Source organism: Crassostrea angulata, chromosome 6 (assembly GCF_025612915.1).
Source record: "Crassostrea angulata isolate pt1a10 chromosome 6, ASM2561291v2, whole genome shotgun sequence".
Taxonomy (NCBI): Eukaryota; Metazoa; Mollusca; class Bivalvia; order Ostreida; family Ostreidae; genus Magallana; species Magallana angulata.
In genome coordinates this window covers 19528403-19551615 of record NC_069116.1, presented here as the reverse complement: position 1 = coordinate 19551615, position 23213 = coordinate 19528403, and the positions used below count along the sequence as shown (strand labels likewise).

At 35.2% G+C, this 23213-nt stretch overlaps 1 protein-coding gene across 1 annotated transcript; it reads right to left on the bottom strand.

The window, feature by feature from the left end:
* Positions 1–1582: 1582 nt before the first annotated feature.
* LOC128187362 (ski oncogene-like) lies at positions 1583–22913 on the bottom strand. Its single transcript, XM_052857778.1, has 7 exons — positions 21702–22913; positions 16532–16710; positions 15772–15861; positions 13496–13680; positions 13115–13308; positions 12819–13004; positions 1583–7859 (listed from the first exon to the last, which is right to left on the bottom strand). The coding sequence occupies exons 1-7, from the start codon at positions 22584–22586 to the stop codon at positions 7593–7595; spliced, it is 1986 nt and encodes a 661-aa protein (XP_052713738.1). The 5' UTR covers positions 22587–22913; the 3' UTR covers positions 1583–7592.
* Positions 22914–23213: the final 300 nt, after the last annotated feature.

Here is a 23213-nt window from a genome sequence, read left to right as displayed (position 1 = left end):
TGCATCCAAAACTTCTCTCTCTCTGAGTCTTCGAATAAGTATTAATGTCAATAACTACTACATGTTCTGTCATACCAGTATATTCCCATCTGTGACCACTGAGGCTGAAATGTACGATGCCGTCCGACTCTGATTTTTTGAGGATCTCAATGATGCAATAGTTGTTGTTTTTGTGGAGGTCACATGTTACCACTATATAAATAGTGCCTGTTTGGGAGGGTAACAGTTGAAATTGACACCCCGAGGAAACCATTGTCAACAGACGCGAAGCGGAGGTTGACAATGGTTTTCGAGGGGTGTCAGTTTCAACTGTTATCCTCCCAAACAGGCACTATTTATTTTATCATACTGTCTTAATTTTAGAAAAAAAATTACTGCTTTTATATCATGGCGTGAATTCTACGGCGAACCGTATGCGCATAATTTACGCGCATGTGACAATTCCTTGTGTTACCCGTTGCTAACTGTGTTGCTAATTCTGAGGGTAATAGAACGGATTATCAACTTTTATTTAACATGAAAGTATAATAAAATGTATTGTTTTGAGTAAACCCTAGCTGATGAGATAAATGCATTTGTCTGTGCGACAAGGCGTGTACTTAATGTTAAGTAGGTGGGACACATAATGGAACAAGTAAATCGGTATGTGTCAGTAACTTTCGTTAGTATAAAGAATTGAAAGATTCATTCTTAATTCTAGGACGGTGTACTAATAATATCGTACTATTGTCTTTTTTTATTTGTGTTGCACAAGGGTTTCCGTTTTTTTGTGGTTATTTATCTCATAAAATGCCTTTCGTACTGCGTGGCTTTGTAGCCTCGAACACACATATGGGATTTCATTATCATGCATTGTTCTTCAGAGAACGATTCGTCAAATTTGGGTAGTTTATCTCTTAAGGAGCCCCGGGGCCATAAAAGTTAGACGAGCTCATTTTTTTTATCACAGTCTCACTTATAAATGGGAAAATGAGACTGAGTTCAAAAGTCAGCTCGTCTTATCAAATGTTACGACCCCGTGGCCTGGTCCCCTTAACTTTGGCATAAAATACTTTTTTTTAAAAATTGATCGTAAGTTTCAAATGTGGGACATTAAATTGCCTCCATTGCGCTATGGCTGTGCATGAAGGTAGCAAAGCATTGCAGAAAAAATAGAAAATTAACATAAACCCACATAAGCAAAGTTGGGCAGCTACTTTATGAAGCGCCAAAGTAAGATTTTTTTGTCTACGTGAAGATATACCCCAAAAAATTTACCCTTGAACAAAAGGATGACCTAAGTAACAAGTGGCTAGAACACCCTTATTTACATAATTTTATGATGTCAGCATCTGCTTTGAATTCAACACTGCTGGAATATAATTCAGTGCAATGTTTCACCAGCTTGGCTGTAATAATGATCCATCAGCTCTACAGGATTTAAGAATTCTGTTTTTCAGAGACAACAACAGCCAGCCTGATGTCATTTGTCATTTCTGAAAACCAAACACCTGGTTTCTGGGCAACAGTTTGTCTGCTGGATTGGTATGAGATACACACCTTCATCTCCCACTTCTCCCAACAAATAAAAAGAGACAGAATGCACAATATAACAGACATTTTAATTGCTCAGTCATGGTAATGAACTGTCAACAAAAATAAACACCTGGTGAACAAGAATAGTGCTCCTCTAAAAGCATAGGCAGGCCTGAACAACTAATATAACATTGTAGTATACTCATATATACCAAAATCAACATGCTTAAGATATGACATTCAAATCTGCCCTATCAACAGAAAAAAATAATTGGAAGAATCAATTAACAAAATAATTTTTACCTATTGTAACAATATATTAACCAAACATTCCAAGACTTGTTACGTTTGTTTTTTATGGTATTTAACTATTCTTTTCATATTACAAAGTTTAACAAGAGGCCCAGGGGCCACATCGCTCACCTGAGCAACAATTGCCTTAATTCTGATCAAATTAGCATTACAGTATCAAACTATCTTGACAACCAAGTACAGTAGATCTTGCTAAAAAAAAATTTGAAAATCTACCAATTTTTATCCAGCTCTTTCTTTTGGTAAATACCAAGCCCCTTTTGTTGTTGTACCTGTAAAAAGAGTTTTCTCTATTCCTATATACCCCCCCCCCCCCATTTTGTGGCCCCACTTTTCTCTAGGGTATCATGGTTTCATCAAACTTATATCTGCATAACCTGTGCTTTCACACTAAGTACTGAGTTTTGGACCGAAAAACTTTCCCAGAATATTTTTAAAGATTTTCTCTATATATTCCTATGTAAAAATTCAAACCGCCATCACGGCCCCACCCTACCACTAGGGACTGTGATTTTGAATTTACACTCCCCGAGGATGCCTCTACACAAGTTAAAGCTTTTCTGGCCAAATGGTCTTTAAAAAGAAGATTTTTAAAGATTTTCTCTATATATTCCTATGTAAAAATTCATCCCCCACTGTGGCCTCACCATACCACTGGACTATTATTTTAACAAACTTGAATCTACAAGATTTGGAAATGCTCTCACTCAGATTCGGGCTTTCCTGGCCTAATAGTTTTGAGAAGAAGATTTTTTTTAGAGATTTTCTCTATGTATAAAAATGTATCCCCCATTGTGGCCCCACCCTACCCCAAAGGACCATGATTTGAACAAACTTGAATCTACATTATCTGAGGATGGTTACCCGCCAATTTGAGCTTTCTTGGTCATATAGTTTTTGAGAAGAAGATTTTTAAAGATTTTCTCTATATATTCCTATGTAAAACTTGATCCCCCATTGTGGCCCCACCATACCCCCAGGGACCATAATTTGAACAAACTTGAATCTACACTACCTGAGGATGCTTTCATTTAAATTTGAGCTTTTCTGGCCTAATAGTTTTTGAGAAGAAGAATTTTAATATATATTCCTATGTTAAACTTGATCCCCCCATTGTGGCCCCACCCTACCCCCAGGGACTATGATTTGAACAAATTTGAATCTACACTATCTGAGGATGCTTCCATTTTAATTTGATCTTTTCTGGCCTAATTGTTTTTGAGAAGATTTTTATAGATTTTCTCTATATATTCCTATGTAAAACTTGATCCCCCGATTTTGGCCCCACCCTACCCCCGGGGACCATGATTTGAACAAACTTGAATCTACACTATCTGACGATGCTTCCACTCAAATTTGAGCTTTCCTGGCCTAATAGTTTTTGAGAAGAAGATTTTTAAAGATTTTCTCTATATATTCCTATGTAAAACTTGATCCCCCAAATGTGGCCCCACCCTACCCCCGGTGACCATGATTTGAACAAACTTGAATCTACACTACCTGAGGATGCCTCCACACAAGTTTTAGCTTTTCAGGCCAAATAGTTTTTGAGAAGAAGATTTTTGAAAAATACCAACAAATTTTCAATAATTCTCAATTATCTCCCCTTTAAAGAGGGCGTGGCCCTTCATTTGAACAAACTTGAATCCCCTTCACCTAGTGGTGCTTTGTGCCAAATTTGGTTGAAATCTGCCCCGTGGTTCTTGAGAAGAAGATGAAAATGTGAAAAGTTAACAACGACAACAACGACAACGACAACGACGACAACGACAGACAACGGACAAATTGTGATCAGAAAAGCTCACTTGAGCCTTTGGCTCAGGTGAGCTAAAAAGTGTTATAGAACTCAAATACAAACAAATTGTTTTTAATATTTCCTTGGACAAATAAAAATAATCCCAAATACAAGTTTTTCTTGTACAAGTATGCCATTTCATTATTTAACACCGGGTAAACAAAAGCCATTAAAAGTGAAATCCTTTTTTCCCCTTAAAAGTGTTGAAAGAATTTGGACACAACAAATTATACCAGCAAAATCAAGTGCAAATCTTAAATATGACTCTGCAAAACATGTTACAAACCACAATTGCAGATTCATACCGATAAATATTACTGCAAAATACAGTGAAACAAACACAGCAAATGTAATGCTTCTGTCCAAATATACATGTAACTGCTTTGTGTTGAAACAATGTACTACAGCTAATCAAATCACAACCTTGCACTCGGTCAGTGAGCTACGGACTTAGATGGGAGCATACTACATGAATTACCAAATTTCATGCAGAAATTCAAATCAAAAACAGAGAGTGAAATGAACTGAAAAAATCATATATACAGCATAAATGAGGTATGTATGCCATAACATTTAAAAAATGCCCAAAGTTTCTGATATGGTAATTCTTGAAAAGTTCATAAATAAGCATATAAAGGGGAAAAAATAACAAAGCACTTGTATTGCTCTCTTATTAGTTTACATAGCCAAAGATCCATGGGAAAATTTTTTTGTTTAACAAATGATAATATGATGAAGGGTATCTTTGTTCACACAGTACACTGGCCATTCAAAGAGTGGAAAACAATAGGTATAACAGAATGAAATGAGTAAGTATAAAGTGACTAAATTCTCCCACAACGATAGGAGCATCTATCTTCTGTACAGTACAGTGAGAGCTATAGTCTAAATAAATGCTCATACACCTTAAACACACATATGGGAGAACAATCTATGCATACATGAAACAAGAAACTGGTACACAGTAACAATTTTCAGACACATGCAGAAGTCTGCAATAACACAAGTTCTAGGCTCAGAGGGGGGAAAGGCTCAACAGAATGTCTTTGAATTATAAGAACAATGGGGGGGGGTGTATCAGAATATTCACATGACAACAGATAAGAATACAAATCCTTACACATGTGGACAACACTGAAAATTTAAGTTAAGGTTTTTTAGAACAACAAGTTGAATGCTTCGAAAGGTAAAGAAAACCAAACAACACTGTACTAAATTACTGTTATTTTAAATCAATATAATTTTATACTTATTGTTCTTTGAAGTATTTCTGTTGAAATTCAGAAGCATACTGGCCAGTCAATAAATTACAACATCTAAGTATTTATAGACATATGTTGATCATATAAAGATGTGAAATAAGACAATGTCACCAACTGTTTTTCCAACAAATCTGTATTCTAGAAATACATGTACAACTTTCGGTCACTAAAAAATATAGACTAATGAAAATATGAGCAAACTGACCACAGATGACATATATATCACAAGAGTTCTTGCCCTTAGTGTAGTACAGGCCTCTGTCTAACTTGAGGGGGGAGTGAACTCCCTCCAAGAAGTTAGGTTGCACTTTGATGAGCACCTTATAGTGACAAATGTCCCTGTCTGTGACGAATAAGATCAATAGATCATTTCAATTGGAAACATCCATCACATATGAAACATTTATCAAAGATGTAGTTTTACTCCAAAACATTTACGAAAAAATCTTAAATAGTAGCTCTTCTTTATGTATAAAATTCTTGCTCTCCTAATACACAGCAGATAATATATGCTGCCTCTGATGGAAAGAGCCTTCAATTTGCTTCAATACGCTGCTGCCAAATAAAGGGAGTGATCACCTGTACTTCCAATTATAGTTCAAAAATGACATCCATAAGTCTATGAATGCAGACATGTGACAAACATATTTTGATATATGATGATATATACACTTATACCTATGAGAAATGACATAGTCTCAATCAAAGTTGAATATATAGATGAAATTTTGATTTACAGGGGTGGAAGACAACACAGCCAGACCTATAAGGATTGCACAGGGTCGCAAAGTGTATTAAAAATCTGTCCAATGAGAACATTGCCTACATCTCCGCCACATATCACCGGTACCCGACAACCTTTGACCGCTGATCTACCAATAGATCTCAAATGCGTTGCACAAATAATAATAATAATAATAAAAATGTATGTAAAATCAATTCAATACTTGCCTTAAATGAATACTTAATTTAAAACAATCACCCTGATCTACTGTAGCCCTATCAATGATTAGTTCATATCATTCTTTACTGGAAACCTTTTTACTAATAATCCAATGAAATGTGTAGTTAAATGATAGCACCACAAAAAAAGCTTGACAACTACAAAGATATAAGGGGACCCGTAATGTACAAACACAATAGATTTACAATAGTAGGCTCAATAAAATAGAGGTCTTCAATTGCCATTTGTCTGTTTCGTTTCTATAATACATGAATGATTAAAATTAGTTTCACATTTTCCCTTCACTCTGAAAATATAATCCTACATATGAATCATTTACAACAAATGTAAATTAGTCCATTTCAATAAATGTTATATGATTCTTTTAAGTATGAAACAAAAATGAAGGAAGGGAAAACTTGAAACCTTGAATGAGTGCATTCTAAAAAAATGTCAATCATCTAATAATAAATATACATCTATATATATAATTCTTTGTCATACATATTTATATGACAGTGTGATGCAGATGCAATTTCTTTTTGAACAAAGAAACTACATGATATAAAATTTACATCTTCACAATAATAAAAAAAGCATTCATGACACACATACAGATTACATGTATGGATGTGCAACTATAGCAGTTCAGAATCATGAACAGTGACATATTCCAAAGCACCAGCTAATCAGCTGTAGACAAATATAAATTTCACATAAATTTTGGCAATTTTAAGGGGAATGTACATTTCCCAGTCATGTATGCTACATGCCAAACATTTAAGGAAAAAAAATCATCCTTTGTCACTGAGCATCAACAGGTGCCCTTGGTATATCTAAATGTAACACCTATGCTAACAATACTGATAAAATCATGACAATATTTCATCGCACTACACATCACAGTTGTCTTTCCCTGTCCAGAGTTAAAACAACTTCCCTCAAATGGCTGAAGAAAATCATGATTCACCATGTAGTGTAAATATAGCACTTCATTAAAAAGATACAAAGGAAATAAAATATCATACAATTCTAAAAGCACTAAAGTCAATTTCAGCACAATTTGGAAAAAAAAAAGAAAAACAAAAAAGAATTTGATGCCTGTTCAATCTCCATAAAAAAAAACAACTATACATGACCAACCTTAGCAATAAATTATGTCTGAAGGAAAAAAAACCACTCCAATATAATATGTACTGCATTCAAAAATTGCAAATATCAACCCCCTGTAGAACTGAGATTTCTTTCTACTTTTTATAGAAATAAAAGTATTTAGCCATAAATAAAGAGAATTACTGGATGATTCATTTAATGCAATTGTGGGAAGAAAGATGCCTTAAGGAAGAACCTTTCTAGGAAAATCAATTAAAAATACAGATTATATAATGCAAAATTCTCTGAACACCCACAAAGACACTGGAATCTTGCAGTCTCTACTCCAACCATCAGCGACACTAAATCGAATTTGATTTCATTTCAGGTTTGGCAAGGAGCATGGTAACTGCAAGACATCTAATCTATAATCAAATTAAAACTGGAGACTTCCAACTAGAAACAATTACAGCTTTAAAAGTGCCAGTTTCTTTGGGTCTGATTCTTCTTTAATGAAATTTGGGCCAATGTCTCCCAATCAATATTTGTACAAAACAACTGCTCACTGCAAGAGTAAGAAATCTATCTTCAGATAACAGCAGTCATTATTTTTTGCTCTTTTTGAGAACAGAAGTTGCTTTAAATCGGGCAGTGTATTCAATAGTGTAGTCTGCTATGTGTCCCTTTCCTTCTTAATCCCGATCGGCTTCCCCTCGGGGGACAGGGAGTTTTTCCGGGAGGGTGAGTGGTGGGGGACCACCTTAGAGAGGGGTGCTAACTGTTCTGTAAACTTTTTGGCCATCACATCGGGAATGATGATACTGTTTCGTTTCAGCTCCTCTTGTAGGTACAAGCAGTCAAAGTACAGCTGTTCGTAGGCCACTTCATATTGCCGGAGGCGAGTTTGAAGTTCTCGATTCACCGTCAGGTATTTGGAGGCCTAAAACAGACAAGTTCTATCATTAATGCTTGAATGATTGCAAGCCTGCATCACATAAAGAATTCTTAAGATTAAATCATGTGCATACAGTTGGAGAAAACTTTTTCCCCCTACCAAGAAACATGTTTACTAGTCTTTATCATTCACATGCTTTGATGCATTCAACAAGCAGCACACAAATTCGTACAGTCAGACCACCCAATAGTAGGTTTTCACAGAACGTAAACAACATTATTATGCATAGATATTTTATATACATATGAAATCAAAGATGTTTGATATACAACCTATTTTTTTTAACTAGATGGTAATTTTTTTTTTTTTAAAGTCATAAAATGAATGAAACATTCAGTGATTTAAAACAGAAAATGTAAAAAGGTAATAAAATTGAGTCAAAATTTTTGCCAATTTAAAGTTGTTCACATTATGAAAAACAGGTTTACTTTACCTTGGGAAAAAGAAATGATGTACTTTTAGTAAGTATATAATGGGCTCTATCATATGAGAGAGAGAGAGAGAGAGAGAGAGAGAGAGAGAGAGAGAGAGAGTCTATGACCCCTAGCTGCCAGCCCTAGGTACTTGCATCATTCTTCACTAATCCCTTGGTATGCAGACAATGACCCCTACATAACAGGCAGGAAATCTGTTGCTGTGTTGTAATAGTTCATAGCCTGGCCAGATTACCCTTGACACCCAAGGCTTCATTTCCCGTTCTGTTCATGAACTTTTTTGTATACATACAGGATTATACATAGCAACATCACCAAATTACTGTTTACATAGCTTCACCAAACAGATGTATATTTTTTTACAGACACATTAAAATGATATCTTGTATACTCATTATCCCAAACCATCTTCATTCAGCAGTCATCTGACAAAAAGGTTGAATCAAGTTTCACACGAGAATAAACAAATTGGTTGTGTGTGAGAACAGGAACTTGGGCTGTTATGGGTGGCAAATTAAATTTGCTGAAAAATTAACTTAAAAGAATTTGAGAACTTCAGAAGCTTCTGTTATCCTTTACTTACAAGATATAGAAGCCAAAGTATATCAAGACCTTTACATCCGTGATCTGACCAGATACTAAATATAAAATGAAATGTATGATTAAGAGATAATTTTATCCCAAAAGATTTAAAATACTATGCTCAAATTTGTCTTTAACACTCATACTAGGCACTCTCATGACTTCATCCAGTGTGGTGGGATCTTTTTTAGCTGCCATAACATTTTCAGTTATCTTGGAGTTCTTCTACTCTATACTGATTTCCTAGGAATGTTCAGCTGCTTATTATGTGATATGACATTTAAAAAGAAACACAAAAAAAATTAATTTTCATATTCAAACCACCATGCAGGTTTTTCTTAATTAAAAATCAGACATGTACTACATAAATAAAGACGCATCATAAAGAGAACGAGAATAAACTCTAAATTAAAGAAAAAAATTCATCACGGATACTTCCTGGTAAAATTCAATATCTTCTGTTGGATGGAGGGTAAAAAACAAACTGGGAGCTTTGGTTTCTGGTAATATAGCATGTAATTATAGAGAGAAAGACTGATGTGCTTAGCTTTGAACCCAACGCCTATGAGTATTAGACAAAGAGTCGCCTTGGAACATCACTTCTAGTCGCCATTGCACAACAGATAGTCATCTTCCCCCCAGTGTGTGGGGATTGTGATTTAATGCAATGGATCTCTGTACAAGAGTATCTTTAAAGGATTAAAATTAGCAGGCTTTGACTTCATCAACAGATTGAACACCCTAATTCCCCTTTCATCATTTACATTGTTATAAGAGAGAAGAAAGTAGGAAAACTCCAGAGCGAACCCAACTTTGATCTAAATGTTCTGTTTCTTTTTTTTTATTCAAAGCAGGGTGTAATTCGGTGTAAAATCTTAAAACACTACACATTATCTGCATGTTGACTCCTGTCTGTCTATTGATAGAAAAAAATCCCCAACTCTTTCAGGATATTTTCTGTCTCAATTAGCTTGAAACGGTCTAGACTATTTTTTATTTCCTTTGAGACAACCTTTTCCAAATGGATATGGATTGGTTGAAGTGTGCCAGACACCAATAAGCATGAAAATGTTTACTAAAGCGCAGACCATGACGTCATTTATGTCTGGACACCCTCCGCAAGGGAAAACTTCAACCAATGCTGCACGCATAATTTAAAATTCAAAACAATATCATAACCATTAATTCATTCAAAGGAGGATGTATGGAAAATCATCAAATTGAAAAGCAAAGTTCACTTTATCACCTGCTATACAAAGACCAATTCAAATAATTGGTCCAATTCTTTTGATTCTGACGAATCCCTGCGTGGGTGAACCAGACATCAGATGTTATTTTCTAAGCCTACACATACCTCGGTAAAAACAATTTGATCCAAGGATAGACCCACTCAATAACATGAGGACAGTCAAGGGATGAAGGGATCTAGGCAGTACAAAATCTGTCTGTACTTTAGTCCTTATATAGATTCATCAGTTACCGACTGATGTGGGATCAAATGGTTTGACATTTTTTTTTAACAATTTAAAGATGTTAAAAAGCAATTTTTTTGTCAAGATAATACATATAAAGAGCTAGCATTATTTTCTGCCAAGGAAAAAATTTGCATCTTCAGGTCTATTACGTAATCCCAGAAAATGCATGTTTGTAATAGGAGGGAAATGTAAAGAGTTTTTATATAATAAATTTGAAAAAAAAAAAACATGTTTATGGCGAGCATGCTCCAGCAGAATTTATTGTAGAGTGGATGTCTTAAATTGTTTTCTGGAGCAGCATTTGGTGAAATGAGTATTGATTTTGCTGGTGAAGAACATGCCGGCGATTTTTCCAACTGGGAGTCAATAAACCTTAGCTACAAGCTTACAGCCAGTAATTCATGCTGGGTCAGGCTAAAATGACATTTCTTCAGTGTAATGAATGAATGGCTCTTGTGAGAACACAAGGGGGTCTTTTCATGGAGCTGATCTGTCTGCTCAATATTTACTTAAGAAAAAAAACCCTGACCATCTCATTTGATTTCAGACCTTGGCTCACATTTAACATTAAGACATTAGTATTTAAAACTAATTTAATAGAATAATAAAATGCATGCAGCTAGCATTTCCCCTTTGGAGCCCTGCCTTGGCTAGTGACCATATAATGTTAATTCTGACAGACTACACAGTATGGCTGGACATTACTGAGTAAATAAAACCAACAAATACAGACTTGGCAGGCCTCCAAACTTCCCTGACTAGACTGCCGGCTATCTCTGTTTGATATACAGACACTGGTCAGTCTAACATTCTTGTGAAAGATCATTCTGTACTGGCAAAATTCTGAACAAATCACTAAGAAGACATTAAAATTTGATGTTATAATCTGAGGTTTTATCTGAACAGGTAAATAAAAAATATCTTACAACATTAATATCAAAATGCAAAATTCTGCACCTTTTTGTTTCTATGTATACGTATAAATTACCCAAGCTTATACACAATTTTAAAGGTAGATATGTATTTCTTAAAATTGAGCCCAGGTATAAATTAAACAAAAGTGTAGTTAAATGTAATTTTCTATGAAATCCTTTGAGTCCTAATCCTAAGCTGATTGAAAAATACACCCCTACATTCGAATATCCATATAGAGCATGATGTCAATGAAATTTTGCATTCTAAAAATTACTGTTAAACCTGTATCCAAAATCCAGGGGAAAAGGGTCATAGTTATAATCTTCCATATTTAGAAAATGTTATCAAATGTATTCATTTAATTGGTTGGACTTGAGCTTTTACTAAGTCTAGACCTCGGATGTGTATTAAGAATTGGTGTCATTTTAAAATGCCAGAACAGAAACACATTCTAAGTAAATCCACTCATGGAACCATTAATTATGCCTAAGGTCAAGATGTCTTTGGGCATTTAATCACCTAATATTTTCACAAAAAACAAGAAGAGAAAACTCTTGAGGATTGGTCATACAGGATTGTTCATGTCACAATAAAGACTTTGTTGAATGCACTTTCTGTTCTATGGTCAATCATTTATTCCACAAATTATGCAATAATCTAAAGGCTGTCACCAATTTTGGGATTTTCTCTTCCAGGACATTTAGTACATTTTTGTTGCTGTATTGACCTTGATTTGCAGCAGAACTGACACTAATGCAAGCTCTTCTAGAAAGTGACATTTTTGGCAGTGAATCAAACAGCTAACATTCCAATGGGAAATTATACTTTTTTCTCTCTCAAGAATTCTTTCAAATTGGCCAGCAGCTTCATCATTCCCTTCCAAAAAATTTGGCAGCTATTTTTGAAGAAAATAAGCAAACAATTTGTAGTAACTGTTCCCTATTCTATAATCCCCCTTGAAGGAATTGTTTTCAGAAATAATTTAAATAAGCAAAATGAATATAAAACTCCCCACAAAAACATGTATGTGAATCAAGTTTTATGTCATCTAATGCTGGAAGAGAAATAATTATCTAAATTCAGGACTTCAAAAACTCTATCTTCATTGATTATCCCCAGTGAGATATTAGCAAAGCACTTCATCCACTACATTTTTGCAGATGTTACACATGTACCATACAATTTAATGTTCGCAGTTAGCTAACAAATTGTGATGTTGCTATGAAGCTTACATATACGTTATGTATTGTGTTGTTGCCATAAAGCATAAAACATTTTTTGTTGCCATTCACTTGAATATGTTCACTGCATGAATCAATAATAAGAAAAATTACTGTATTAGTACATGTACTAATCAGTCCTCATCAGTTGGGACTCCCTTGGGAGAGAGCAGTGCATTCACTTTTGAACAAACTATAAATTATATAATGAAATTGATGAGACTTCCGACTGAGGACAGACACAAACAAAGCTGCTACAGTTCATGCGCCTTTGACATCTGACATCAAAACACAGCACTAGCGTTTCTCTATATTTACCTCTGCCTCTTCCTGGTCTTGTAGGCGTTTGATTTCTTTGTGAAGCGCTTCTTTGTCCTCCTGAGCCTCCTCTAAGCGGCATTCCGACTCAATACGAACACGCTCAATGTCTTTTTCCAAACTTGCATTACGCTCAGATAACTTTAACATCCTCTCCTTTGTGGAGGCCTTGCATGATGCAAGTTCCTATCAAAACAATGAACAATAAATGTTTCAGAGCTTATCATCAAAATACATGAATATATCCCATGTCACAATCTCTTTTCTTTCTTCAATTCTCACGAGCAAACCCATACCTGTTTAAGTCTCCTTTTGTCCTGTTGGGCTGTATTGAGCTGCTCTTGACTGGTAACCCTCAGTTTGGAGAACTCTCGTAAAAATCCATCTTTCTCTTCCTTTGAGGAACCTATTTTTCCATCCAATGCTTTGTGAATCAGCTCAAGTTCTTTCTCCAAAGTGCTACACACTTCATTAGATTTGCTCTCTTCACCTGCAAAAAAGAAGTTTCAAACTTTAAGATATCACCCCAACACAACTTTGATTTACACAAATTCATATTCTCATTTCAAACAGAACATTTTTCTGCTTAAGAAATGCTTAAATGCTGAAAACTATCATATTAAGTAGATTGACAAAAACAAAGAAAACACCCTTCACTGCAATATGATTTAACCTACCATCTGAGGTTTGAGATGAATCATCCGACTCACTGGGGAGGTCCCATTCCTTGTAGTCGGGCTTACTACAGGTAGCAACAGGTGAGATAGGTACTGTGTTTCCCTCATCATCACTGATATCGTCCACATTAATTTTGGGTTGATGTGGTGCTAGAGACACATTAGGAGCAAAGCCTCTTTCATATCTATGAAAAAAACATTGAGAAAAATCTTTATTTTATGTTTTTAGCTTTCAACTGTGTTAAAAAGACAAATCGTGCTTATATCAAATATATTTGGTTTTCTCACAGTTCAGTTAGTGTATAATAGGGCAGCTGTGAATTCTTTTTAGTATGAAGATGAAAAATGATTCCATATGTTTATAACATGAATTAATGTTCCTTATCAAAACCCTCCCCTAGATCTATTAGTGCAGATCGGAGGATATTGGCCTCCATGCACTAACTGACTACAGGGTGCACCTACAAGACAATGCACCTGTTACGTATGGCATTTATTTATACGGTTACACCCTGTAATAGCCAAAGTCTTATCCGTTGGCCTCTTATATTTCCCTACTCTTATATTTCCCTACGCTCAATTCTTTAAAAATATCAACTAAAATAAAAAAAATAATGCTGTTCTGAACAAAAAACATTTGCTGTTTTGCTTATGTATGTGTATTTGAATTGCTCTGTGGCGCCGCATTAATGATTTTGTATTCATAAGCAGCCAATGATGTGTGCATCAGACTATGACAAATGTCAACAGATGACGACAACCTCCATGTACCGAAGGCATTAAATGGCACACTGGAATGCATATTGTGTCTCAACCACATACTGTGCATTAGAGGAAATTATAAATAGAAACTTTTTTATAATTTGGGAATAGTTCGGTATCAAAGGAAAGATCTTGATTAAGTAAGTCTGGCAGACAAATCATATTTATGTAATGACAGACAGAGGTCTGCTCCTATTTATTTATCTAATCAGGGGCCTATTAAGAGCAAGGAATCTCCAAGATCTGGTGCGCCTCTGTATTTACTAGCTACACAAACTCCACTAAAGCCTGGGCCCCGACCTTGAACGTCTGTCATGACGTGCAGCTATCTTGCTGTAATCTAGTACTCCCTCAAACAATTGACTGGGGTCAGAGGTGGGCCTTTATCAGGTTTCCTACACAAAACTCCTCTGTGACATTTTACCATGCATTTACTGACCCTGCTTTGAAAACACCAACTGTCTTGTATTATTCAAAGAAAAATGGGGATTATCTGCCTGTGTGTCCCTGCTTAAGAAATAATGTCCATTTATGTTCTTGCTATAGTGGGTATGATTAGGCTTGCGAAATTTGATCTACTGAGTAAGGGGTACAGGACTCTACTGGCTGGGACATGTGAAATGGTATACTTTCACCCCCTAGACATACTTAGAAATTCCAATTCACGGGATCAAGATCAGAAAGAGCAATGCTTTTGTAAGACCAAATTATGCTAGCAACTGACAGTTATTAAAAATTTTTGGTAAATTAAGTGGAAATTTTCTGAAAGGAAACAACTCATAATATTCTTAATGAAGGTCTTACATATAATGATCTATTCCAAGGTTTGTATGTTAGAATAGTATTGTATGTGCATGAATTTCAAAACCAGTGTCAGCTGTGCTTAATTACGAGCATAAAAAATGCCAAATCATCAATCAATAGACACCTAAGTGAAGAAGTCTAATGACTGAGACCAAATGAAGGCACTGTCACCGAGCTTTGTACTCTCCGGAGGTCAAACAGAGAGAACAATACCTTACACTTGTATAGAATCTACCATCAAATCGTGAACCACTATGTCACTTCCAATCACAAAACCCAGTCTGTAAAAGATATCAACCAACCCTATGGAATTTGAACATTTGCTACATACCAGAGGGTGACTGAAATCACTTAGCTTCAATTTAGTAAAAAAAGCTCTTTTTCACTAGAGTTTCGATAATAAATTCTTAATCAAACAAAGCCTAAACCAATAAAAACCACATGTATAATTTTTCAACTGTATCCTCCAGTAACAGAGGGAATACAACAATTCACAATAATAAACCAAATTGTGATGTCGAAAGATGGACAGATATCAGACCCATTACATCATGAGAAAGAAGGAAATATAGTAAATATTTCATGTAGATAGTCTTGGTATTCAACACGAGCATTTCAACAGGGAACTATTACTGTGTGAATAATCACATTCCAGCTCATCGTTCAACTTTCTCCATCTCCACTGTGAGGATGAACAAATAAAATCTTACGATTTTGTATCTGCATCTGTTACAACTCTCTCAGGGTTCAGCAATACTGGCGGGCCTCTGTGTAAATACGAGGGTGTTGTCTCACTGGACCTATAAAGAAAATTATCATAAACGCTAATATGGAAGCTAATATGGAAATCGTTACAGAACACTGCATGTCTGCTTGGTCACATGTTGTACTGTAAAAACTCTGCGAACAGCAGTTTCAAATTTGTGCTATGCAAAAACTTTTTTAAATTCTCATTTACACAGCACTAAATTCTTGAGGTTTGATATCTATTAGATACTGTATATGTTTGGGGTTTTTTTTTTTCAAGAGAATAGATTTTGAAGTCAATTGAATTTCACAGATGTGCATGCATGACCACAAAAAGGTGATCAGACAATTTATGGCTAACCACTTTACAGCGAAGACTGGTCAGGTACTAAAAGTCATTTGCCGAGCCAGAAGTACTGTTTGGTAGAGTTAATGACACTGGTTTATCACTTCTTGGCTCCCCTAAGTAAATCATTCCCCAATACCTGACTGGGAAAGCCTTGCACAGAATATGGACTTTGACCTCTTGTTCAAGGCAGTGTACTTTTATGTAATTCACAGGTGTTGTAATATGCTTTATCTTCAGTGTTTACGCACATGGAAAAAGGCAGTGAAGAGCTATTTCAAGGTTTCAGCTTGTGATAAACAAAATACCTGCTGAACATACTTTTTTGAACAATTTTTAATTTATCTCTTCTGGGCTTTTCTTTTCTTGGAACTTACATTTCTCTCATGATAGCAGGTGGCTCAGGCAAGCCTTTGTTGTCCTTCATGGCATTGATCATTCCTGGGGACCAGGGTCTGAACGCAGACCCCCCTACTTGTCCTGTTCCCTCACCCCATGAGGTATACTCCCCATCGTCACCCTTTGACCGTTTCAGATCGCTCAAGGAGTCACTGACCTACAAGAAAAATAAAGACTGCAATCAAGTCAAACCAACCACAATGCATCGGATTAACTGGAACAAAGTCTGTGACGAAACTAATTCCCACTGTGTCATCTTATGCCGATTGTTTCAGATTTTTTAACCAGATAGTTTTGAGAAAGAATTCAAAGACCTCTTAACTTCAAAAGATGGAAACTATTATTGTGCGCCCATAGATAGGATCAGTACTGTTTGATCATTGCAACAGTACTAATTTGCCTTATGTTTGCCATCATTGTTTCCATATTTTGTGCTAAGAATTTGTCCTACAAACTAATGAGCATTTCAGCAACAAAAAATCAAATGCCAAGCTCTATATAAAAAATAACTTTGCTATAATGTACAATAAATGGAATTGATAATCTTTTGAAATCATGCTTCTGAACCCTTTTTGATAAATTGTATAATAAACTTTATGCAAACAAGATCAGAAGTAATGAATTTTTCAGATCAAAGTATGGACAAGAACTATAAATATCTCACAACCTCCCAATGGTCTGCTGTACCAAAGATGCTGGATGCAATTACAGCTGCCATTTAAACTACAAAAGTATGTGCTATAAATGACTTACAAACTTAACTCGGCTACACGTAGCTTTAATCGACTTGACTTCTGATTCTTCACGCTTTTTTGTTGTTGATTTTTTCCCCATGCAAGCAACATTTAAACATACTTCATACATACCGGTACTGCTGAACTGAGCTTTTATTTCAAAGATTTATCTTGCAATTCAACCTAAACAAGTGCTATTAGATTTAATTTTTTTCAATTCACAAAAATGATAAAATTCTTAAAAGCAAAAGAAATAACTAGCATCTTAAGTTAAAAACTAGGACCACTCATTGCCAAGAGAAAGAAAGATTTGAGAACAGTTTTACAACCATTTTGTAACAGAATGTATGTCTCTCAAGAAATCAATAGAACTTTTAAATGTCATGGCACGCATTCTAGTTGTACAAAAGATAAGATCCAATTTCAAGTATGTTTGGAAGTGCCGGCTTTGTAAACATGTTCAAGGTTGCTGGGTGCAAGGAGTAGCAGTGTCATTCAATCCCAGCATGCCCCCATTTTCAAACTGCGACAGAAATTCTAAATCTAGCCACGAACAACAATGCCAAGACAGGACCACAGGATGTTGGCTTTATGTTAACCCCTTTCCTCTTGTGCGAGATCCAAAAATAATTTTAATTCAAAAAAAAAAAGAAAAAGAAAAATAAAAAAACTGGGGTAATAAAAAGAGAAGAAATTCTTTATTGAGAAAATCTATAAAGATACCCATAGTAAAAAGGCAGGACTTCTATTTCAACATGAGTTCTTTCTGTATTTTTTTTCTTACACACACGCAGTAATATCTAATGATATATACACACATATATATTATGCAATTGTCATGTTCTTTATCATGATTATGAGCACCAGTTGTATCACCTGTAACCTCCCTGACCCACATTCACTGTGTGATTGTGCAACAGTACCAGGTTGTGCCTCGGGATACATGTAAACTCAATGTAATATGCATGACCTTTGGTAACCTTTATAGGTTCAAGAGTTCAACAACCTTGCAATGTGACAGGGGTGTCCCAGCATATTATGTAGCAAAGACCTTCTTTTACCAATTCATTTGGTAAGCAATTTTGAGGGTATTAACACATGCAGCCTTTCTAAAATATTCACTCCCATACACAAACTCACATGCTAATAGTAAACACAGTATAACATTTGCAAGGACCTTCTCTTATAATATTCCTATAAACCAAGTGAAGAGCAAAATGTTCCTTTCTGATCTTTACAATGGGTCAAGAGACTGAGTTCATATGAATATCTCTGAAGCATTATTAAGCACAATGAAAATACATGTATTCTTATGTTCATTTTTAATTGAGTTTGATTTTGTCAAAAATAAATAAAAGAACTAAATTTCTAAAATATAAATATGAAAATGAATTAATTTTTTTTCATTCATTAGGTTATGAAATTTGAGGCTTCACAATGGCATATTTTATAAACTACCCTTTTCTTTAACAGCAAACTGGGTAACGTACCCTTCCTCTCTTTTTTAAAAGCTAGACAATTTTTCCGCTATTTTAAAGTGAATTTTAAAAATTTTAAGTTTCTCAATACATGTACTTATTAAAACCACTTAAAAAATCCACTGAAAATAGGCATGGAATGACAATTAAGTTTTTACGTAGAATTGGAGATAAAAATAACTCACGTATGACTTTTTTAATCAAACATTTTGAACAAATACTTATAGCCTTGAAAAAAATACTTTGCCACTTCAATGTCAAGGGACTGATTTTAGATAGTACTTGTCACCAAATGTGAATTGCATGCCACATGCATGTGTATCTTTTCCAACACAGATAAACCATGTTGGTAAACAATTGAGGATATCTCCCGATACCTTCACTAGTATTTGTATGAACATGTCATTGTCAAAATAATATACGTGCTTCACCCAATTTATAATATTTTATGAAAGCTTTACATATATGTACATGTACCAGAACACTAAAAATAAACTTTTGTTAAAAATCATTTAATATACTGTAGCCCTATTTATATATGATTTCTAAAACAATTGAATTTTTGTTCAAGAATTAGTTCATGCATTCAAAATTTGTCCATCTGAAAGACCTTGTGTCTATTCCATACATGTACAGAATAAACATTGCTACTGGGCTATTGCAAAATTCCTGATCAATTCTGTCTCCAAGTCTACTTAATCAGTTTTCCAAGCTAATAAAGATTTTATACAGCTTAAAGATCAAATATATATCAGCTATATATTGAGCCTCGGGCATTGTGCCTCTTGTCAATGCAACCTTTTAAAGTCCAAAAGACTATAATAACAGTTTTTTTCTTATAGTCCATGGCACTCCAGTACACATTACTAGATCTACTATTGATTTGGCTGGGTGCCAGTATAATCTGGCTGACCGACTTTAGCACATTCTACCTGGGGCTTCTACCACACACATAATAATACCTGGCAGACAGTCTCTACAATCTATAACTCTCTCCAACGCCTTGCTAGCATTACGTAACAAAGCGGGAGTTACTCTGACCAGAGACTAGCACTTGATCAATGAACGATTCTTTCAATGTGTTGGTCAGTCGATCTGACCTGTACCTTAATACATAACCAATAATTGTGGGCAATGACTGCAGAGGATTAATGTTGTACTAGCTGTTCTAGACTTTTAGTCATCATTCATATATGTTGTACTTGACACGATATATACATTATCAAATGAGAAAAAAAAAATTCTGCATTAAAATCAGCAAGAAGATAAACATATATCAAAATTGTTCAAGGAAGATAGCAGTCTTATCTGCTAGGACTTGCATGATAAGTTCCATGCTTGAAATCCCAGCACAGGTGTGCAATTTAATTGCATACAGCTGTGTGGTTTTGAATTCCAAATTTATGCACAACTTTCTCGAGCAAGTTTCAAAACAGTGTACAGCCATTGCATAGAAATTTTAAAGCTTCTACAGGTTCACGTCTGTCATGGAAGGCAGAATAAGATCAGATTACGCTTACTTTCAGATAGAAATAGCAATAAGCTTTTACCTACAAAGACACATGTTTGTAAATAAGATAGTAAGGATGTTAACAATAAATGTACAGTAGCTCAAAAATTAATGTATTTGAATGTTGGTGGGAGGATGTAAATGAATATGCATGGTTGGAGACTCAATTTTTTGACAGGGCAAAACAATCGTTTCTATCCATTGACAGAATGTCTCATTACATTTTAATGTAAGAAAACTTAACAGATTCTAAATGCCAAGAACTAGCACACACAGAAGTGACAGACTCATTGTCTGACACAAGAGTCTACAAAACAGGGATGGGGAAGTGCTGTTACTTTAGTCTTTAGTTATGAAAAAGCTGTTCTGATTTATCTAATGAAAGCATCTAACTGAGATTGTTGTAAAAAAAAAACCAAAAACAAACAAACAAACAAAATCTGAAACATGTAAATTATTTCATAACTTAAGAAATTCATTAGGTAGCTTTATCATAACTATGGATAAAAAAAAAAAGCTTCCAATAACCTTACTCTCACAAAATATTTAAGTAGGTTACAAGTATTAGGGTTTGAAGTAAAAATGGTAATTAAACAACTACGAGCTATTAATATGAGAATTAATATGTGATACATTAAAGACAATTTTCTGTTTACTTATCTTTAAAACAAAATAAAATATTTCTAGGCCTAAATCTCATTATCTGGTAGAGCTTAAAAAAATTATGATATGATTTTTTTTTCATTCCTTTGAAGCCCTTCTATACTGTATCTCTGGTTTTAAATGCACATGAATTACCAAACATCCTTAATTCATACTAAATTGATGAAAACTGACACATTCATTTACCAACTTAATAATTTGTGCACTCACATCAATAATTACTGAGTGGTATCTTAATGCAGGGTGCTATGATAAATATATCCAAGAATTGCAAGAAACTGTTTGAAGCTGACAATACTTCATAAATATTACACAAGAATGAAAATCTGCTGTGCTGCCCACACAATTTTTTTTTTCAAAGTTGAACACTGCAACTGCCAATCTTGATCGCAATCATGCTCATGCCCAATAGGAATTTCTGGGCTGAACATCTGACCAGGGTTCAACATGTCCCGACTTATCTTTTATGAGAGGTTGTTGACAGACACACATAGGATACTGACCAGTACATTTCTCTGTCACTGTGCCCTTTAAAGGAAGACATTGACCGCAACCATACCAATCCATCAGAGGACAGAAATCACTATACATGTACTGATGACCGACTACTTGTGTATAATTACATCCATTTGAGAGAGAGAGAGAGAGAGAGAGAAAGAGATGGGGTTTATTAAAAGTCTTTCATATCTTTTTTTAATGTCATTAATCAATGTTTTTCTTAAAACAAAATTTCAGGAAAAACAACAAATTTGAAAAATGTTACCTGTCTTCTTTTGCGACTATTGTCAAATTTCGACTTCATTTTCTCTAGCTCTCTCTGTAACTTGTCTTTTCCCTCCTGATCCTTTGCAAGGAGAAGATAGGACCTCCACTGGGAGGAATCAAACCCCCAGTGACAGGTATTATTTTCCTGTGACTTGTGTGAGTGGCCCACAAACTTTTGTGGACTGAAAATCCCCATGCAGTCACAGCACTGAATACATTTATCACTGGCATTATTGTAATTGTCAGGGTGAAAAATCCCTTTACATTTTCCAAAACACTCATGATACACTTTGAAGCTGTCCCGTGAAGGTGGTTTTGAGTATCTTTCTGCTGACCTGTGAAGTAATGCATTGCACAGACGTTCAGCATCTGTCTTTGTGATCAAACCACAACTCGGTGCACTGAGTGGTAAAATACCAGTCACTTTTAATAGTTCCAATTGCTCGGGATTGCATCTAGAGCAATAGATATGCAATTCGTCACAAACTGCATTTATCTGTTGCAAGCTAAATTCCCGCAACACGGTATTCAATATCTGGGGCAGACACAACCTTTTCTCTCCTCCGACACTGAAACAGGCGATCTTTTCGTCTTCTAAAAGAGTGTCTAATTTTTCACTTTTACCAGTGTCCATAGGAGAAAATACCGGTCCAAAATGTTGAATAGGAAACGGTGGCGGGGCGCGTAAAGATCCAAAATCTAGTTTGTCTACAGTTGGCAGTTTTTTAACCAAAGCCTTTCTGTATCGCTCAGCCATATCGGAGAGTAACGTAGGAAAAACAGTTGGCCCTGGACCTTGCAAACTCCTCATAGCAGCAGTTTGATAGCTTTTCAAAACCCTTTGCAAATGAGGGTTACCCCCCTGAACACTAAGATGTTCCATGAAAACAGAATCGAAGTCGAGTTCCGTGGTCCCAACATTCACGTGTTTTCGTTCCGTTGTGTATCGCTCCTATCAGCATACTGTTAGGGGAAAATATAACTGGCTATTCCACCAATTGGCCTGTAATAAAAATACCGCGTATAAAATGTTTCTTTTCAAGGGAATACAAAATCGATATTTTATCATTCAAATGTCATTATCTTTTTTCTTTAAAATGTCATACGTTTTTGAATATATAATTGTGTTTGGAGAAGAAAATACGAAAATAAAACGAATCCACTGTCTAGACCAATCCATGTATATTTGGGTTTCATGTCGCCGATACTATAACCTCCCCCGTAAACTGTCTGAATTAACTATAAATAGTCTTGCGATAACTCCTGGATCATGTGGAGTACATTCAAGAGAGTAGAAAATGCCTCTCTATCATTTCAATTCTCAAAGATGTACAACTACGAAGAGAAAAAGTTTTTTTTTTATTTGTCTGTTCACGTTCAGTGACCACGCAAGGGTCGGAAACACTGTCGAGACGACTGAGTGATGTCACAGAGGTCTACGTCACAGTCTATAGTCTTTATCTAAATTGTGTGGAATTTCAAGTATGCTTCAAGAAGGAACACACAAGCG

Coding starts and splice junctions, on each gene's coding strand:
- LOC128187362 (XM_052857778.1), bottom strand. CDS start 22,586: ATGGAACATCTTAGTGTTCAGGGGGGTAACCCTCATTTGCAAAGGGTT. Junction 15,862..16,531: donor CCTGCTATCATGAGAGAAAT/GTAAGTTCCAAG, acceptor TTTTCTTTATAG/GTCCAGTGAGACAACACCCT. Junction 13,005..13,114: donor ACAAAAGGAGACTTAAACAG/GTATGGGTTTGC, acceptor TTGTTTTGATAG/GAACTTGCATCATGCAAGGC.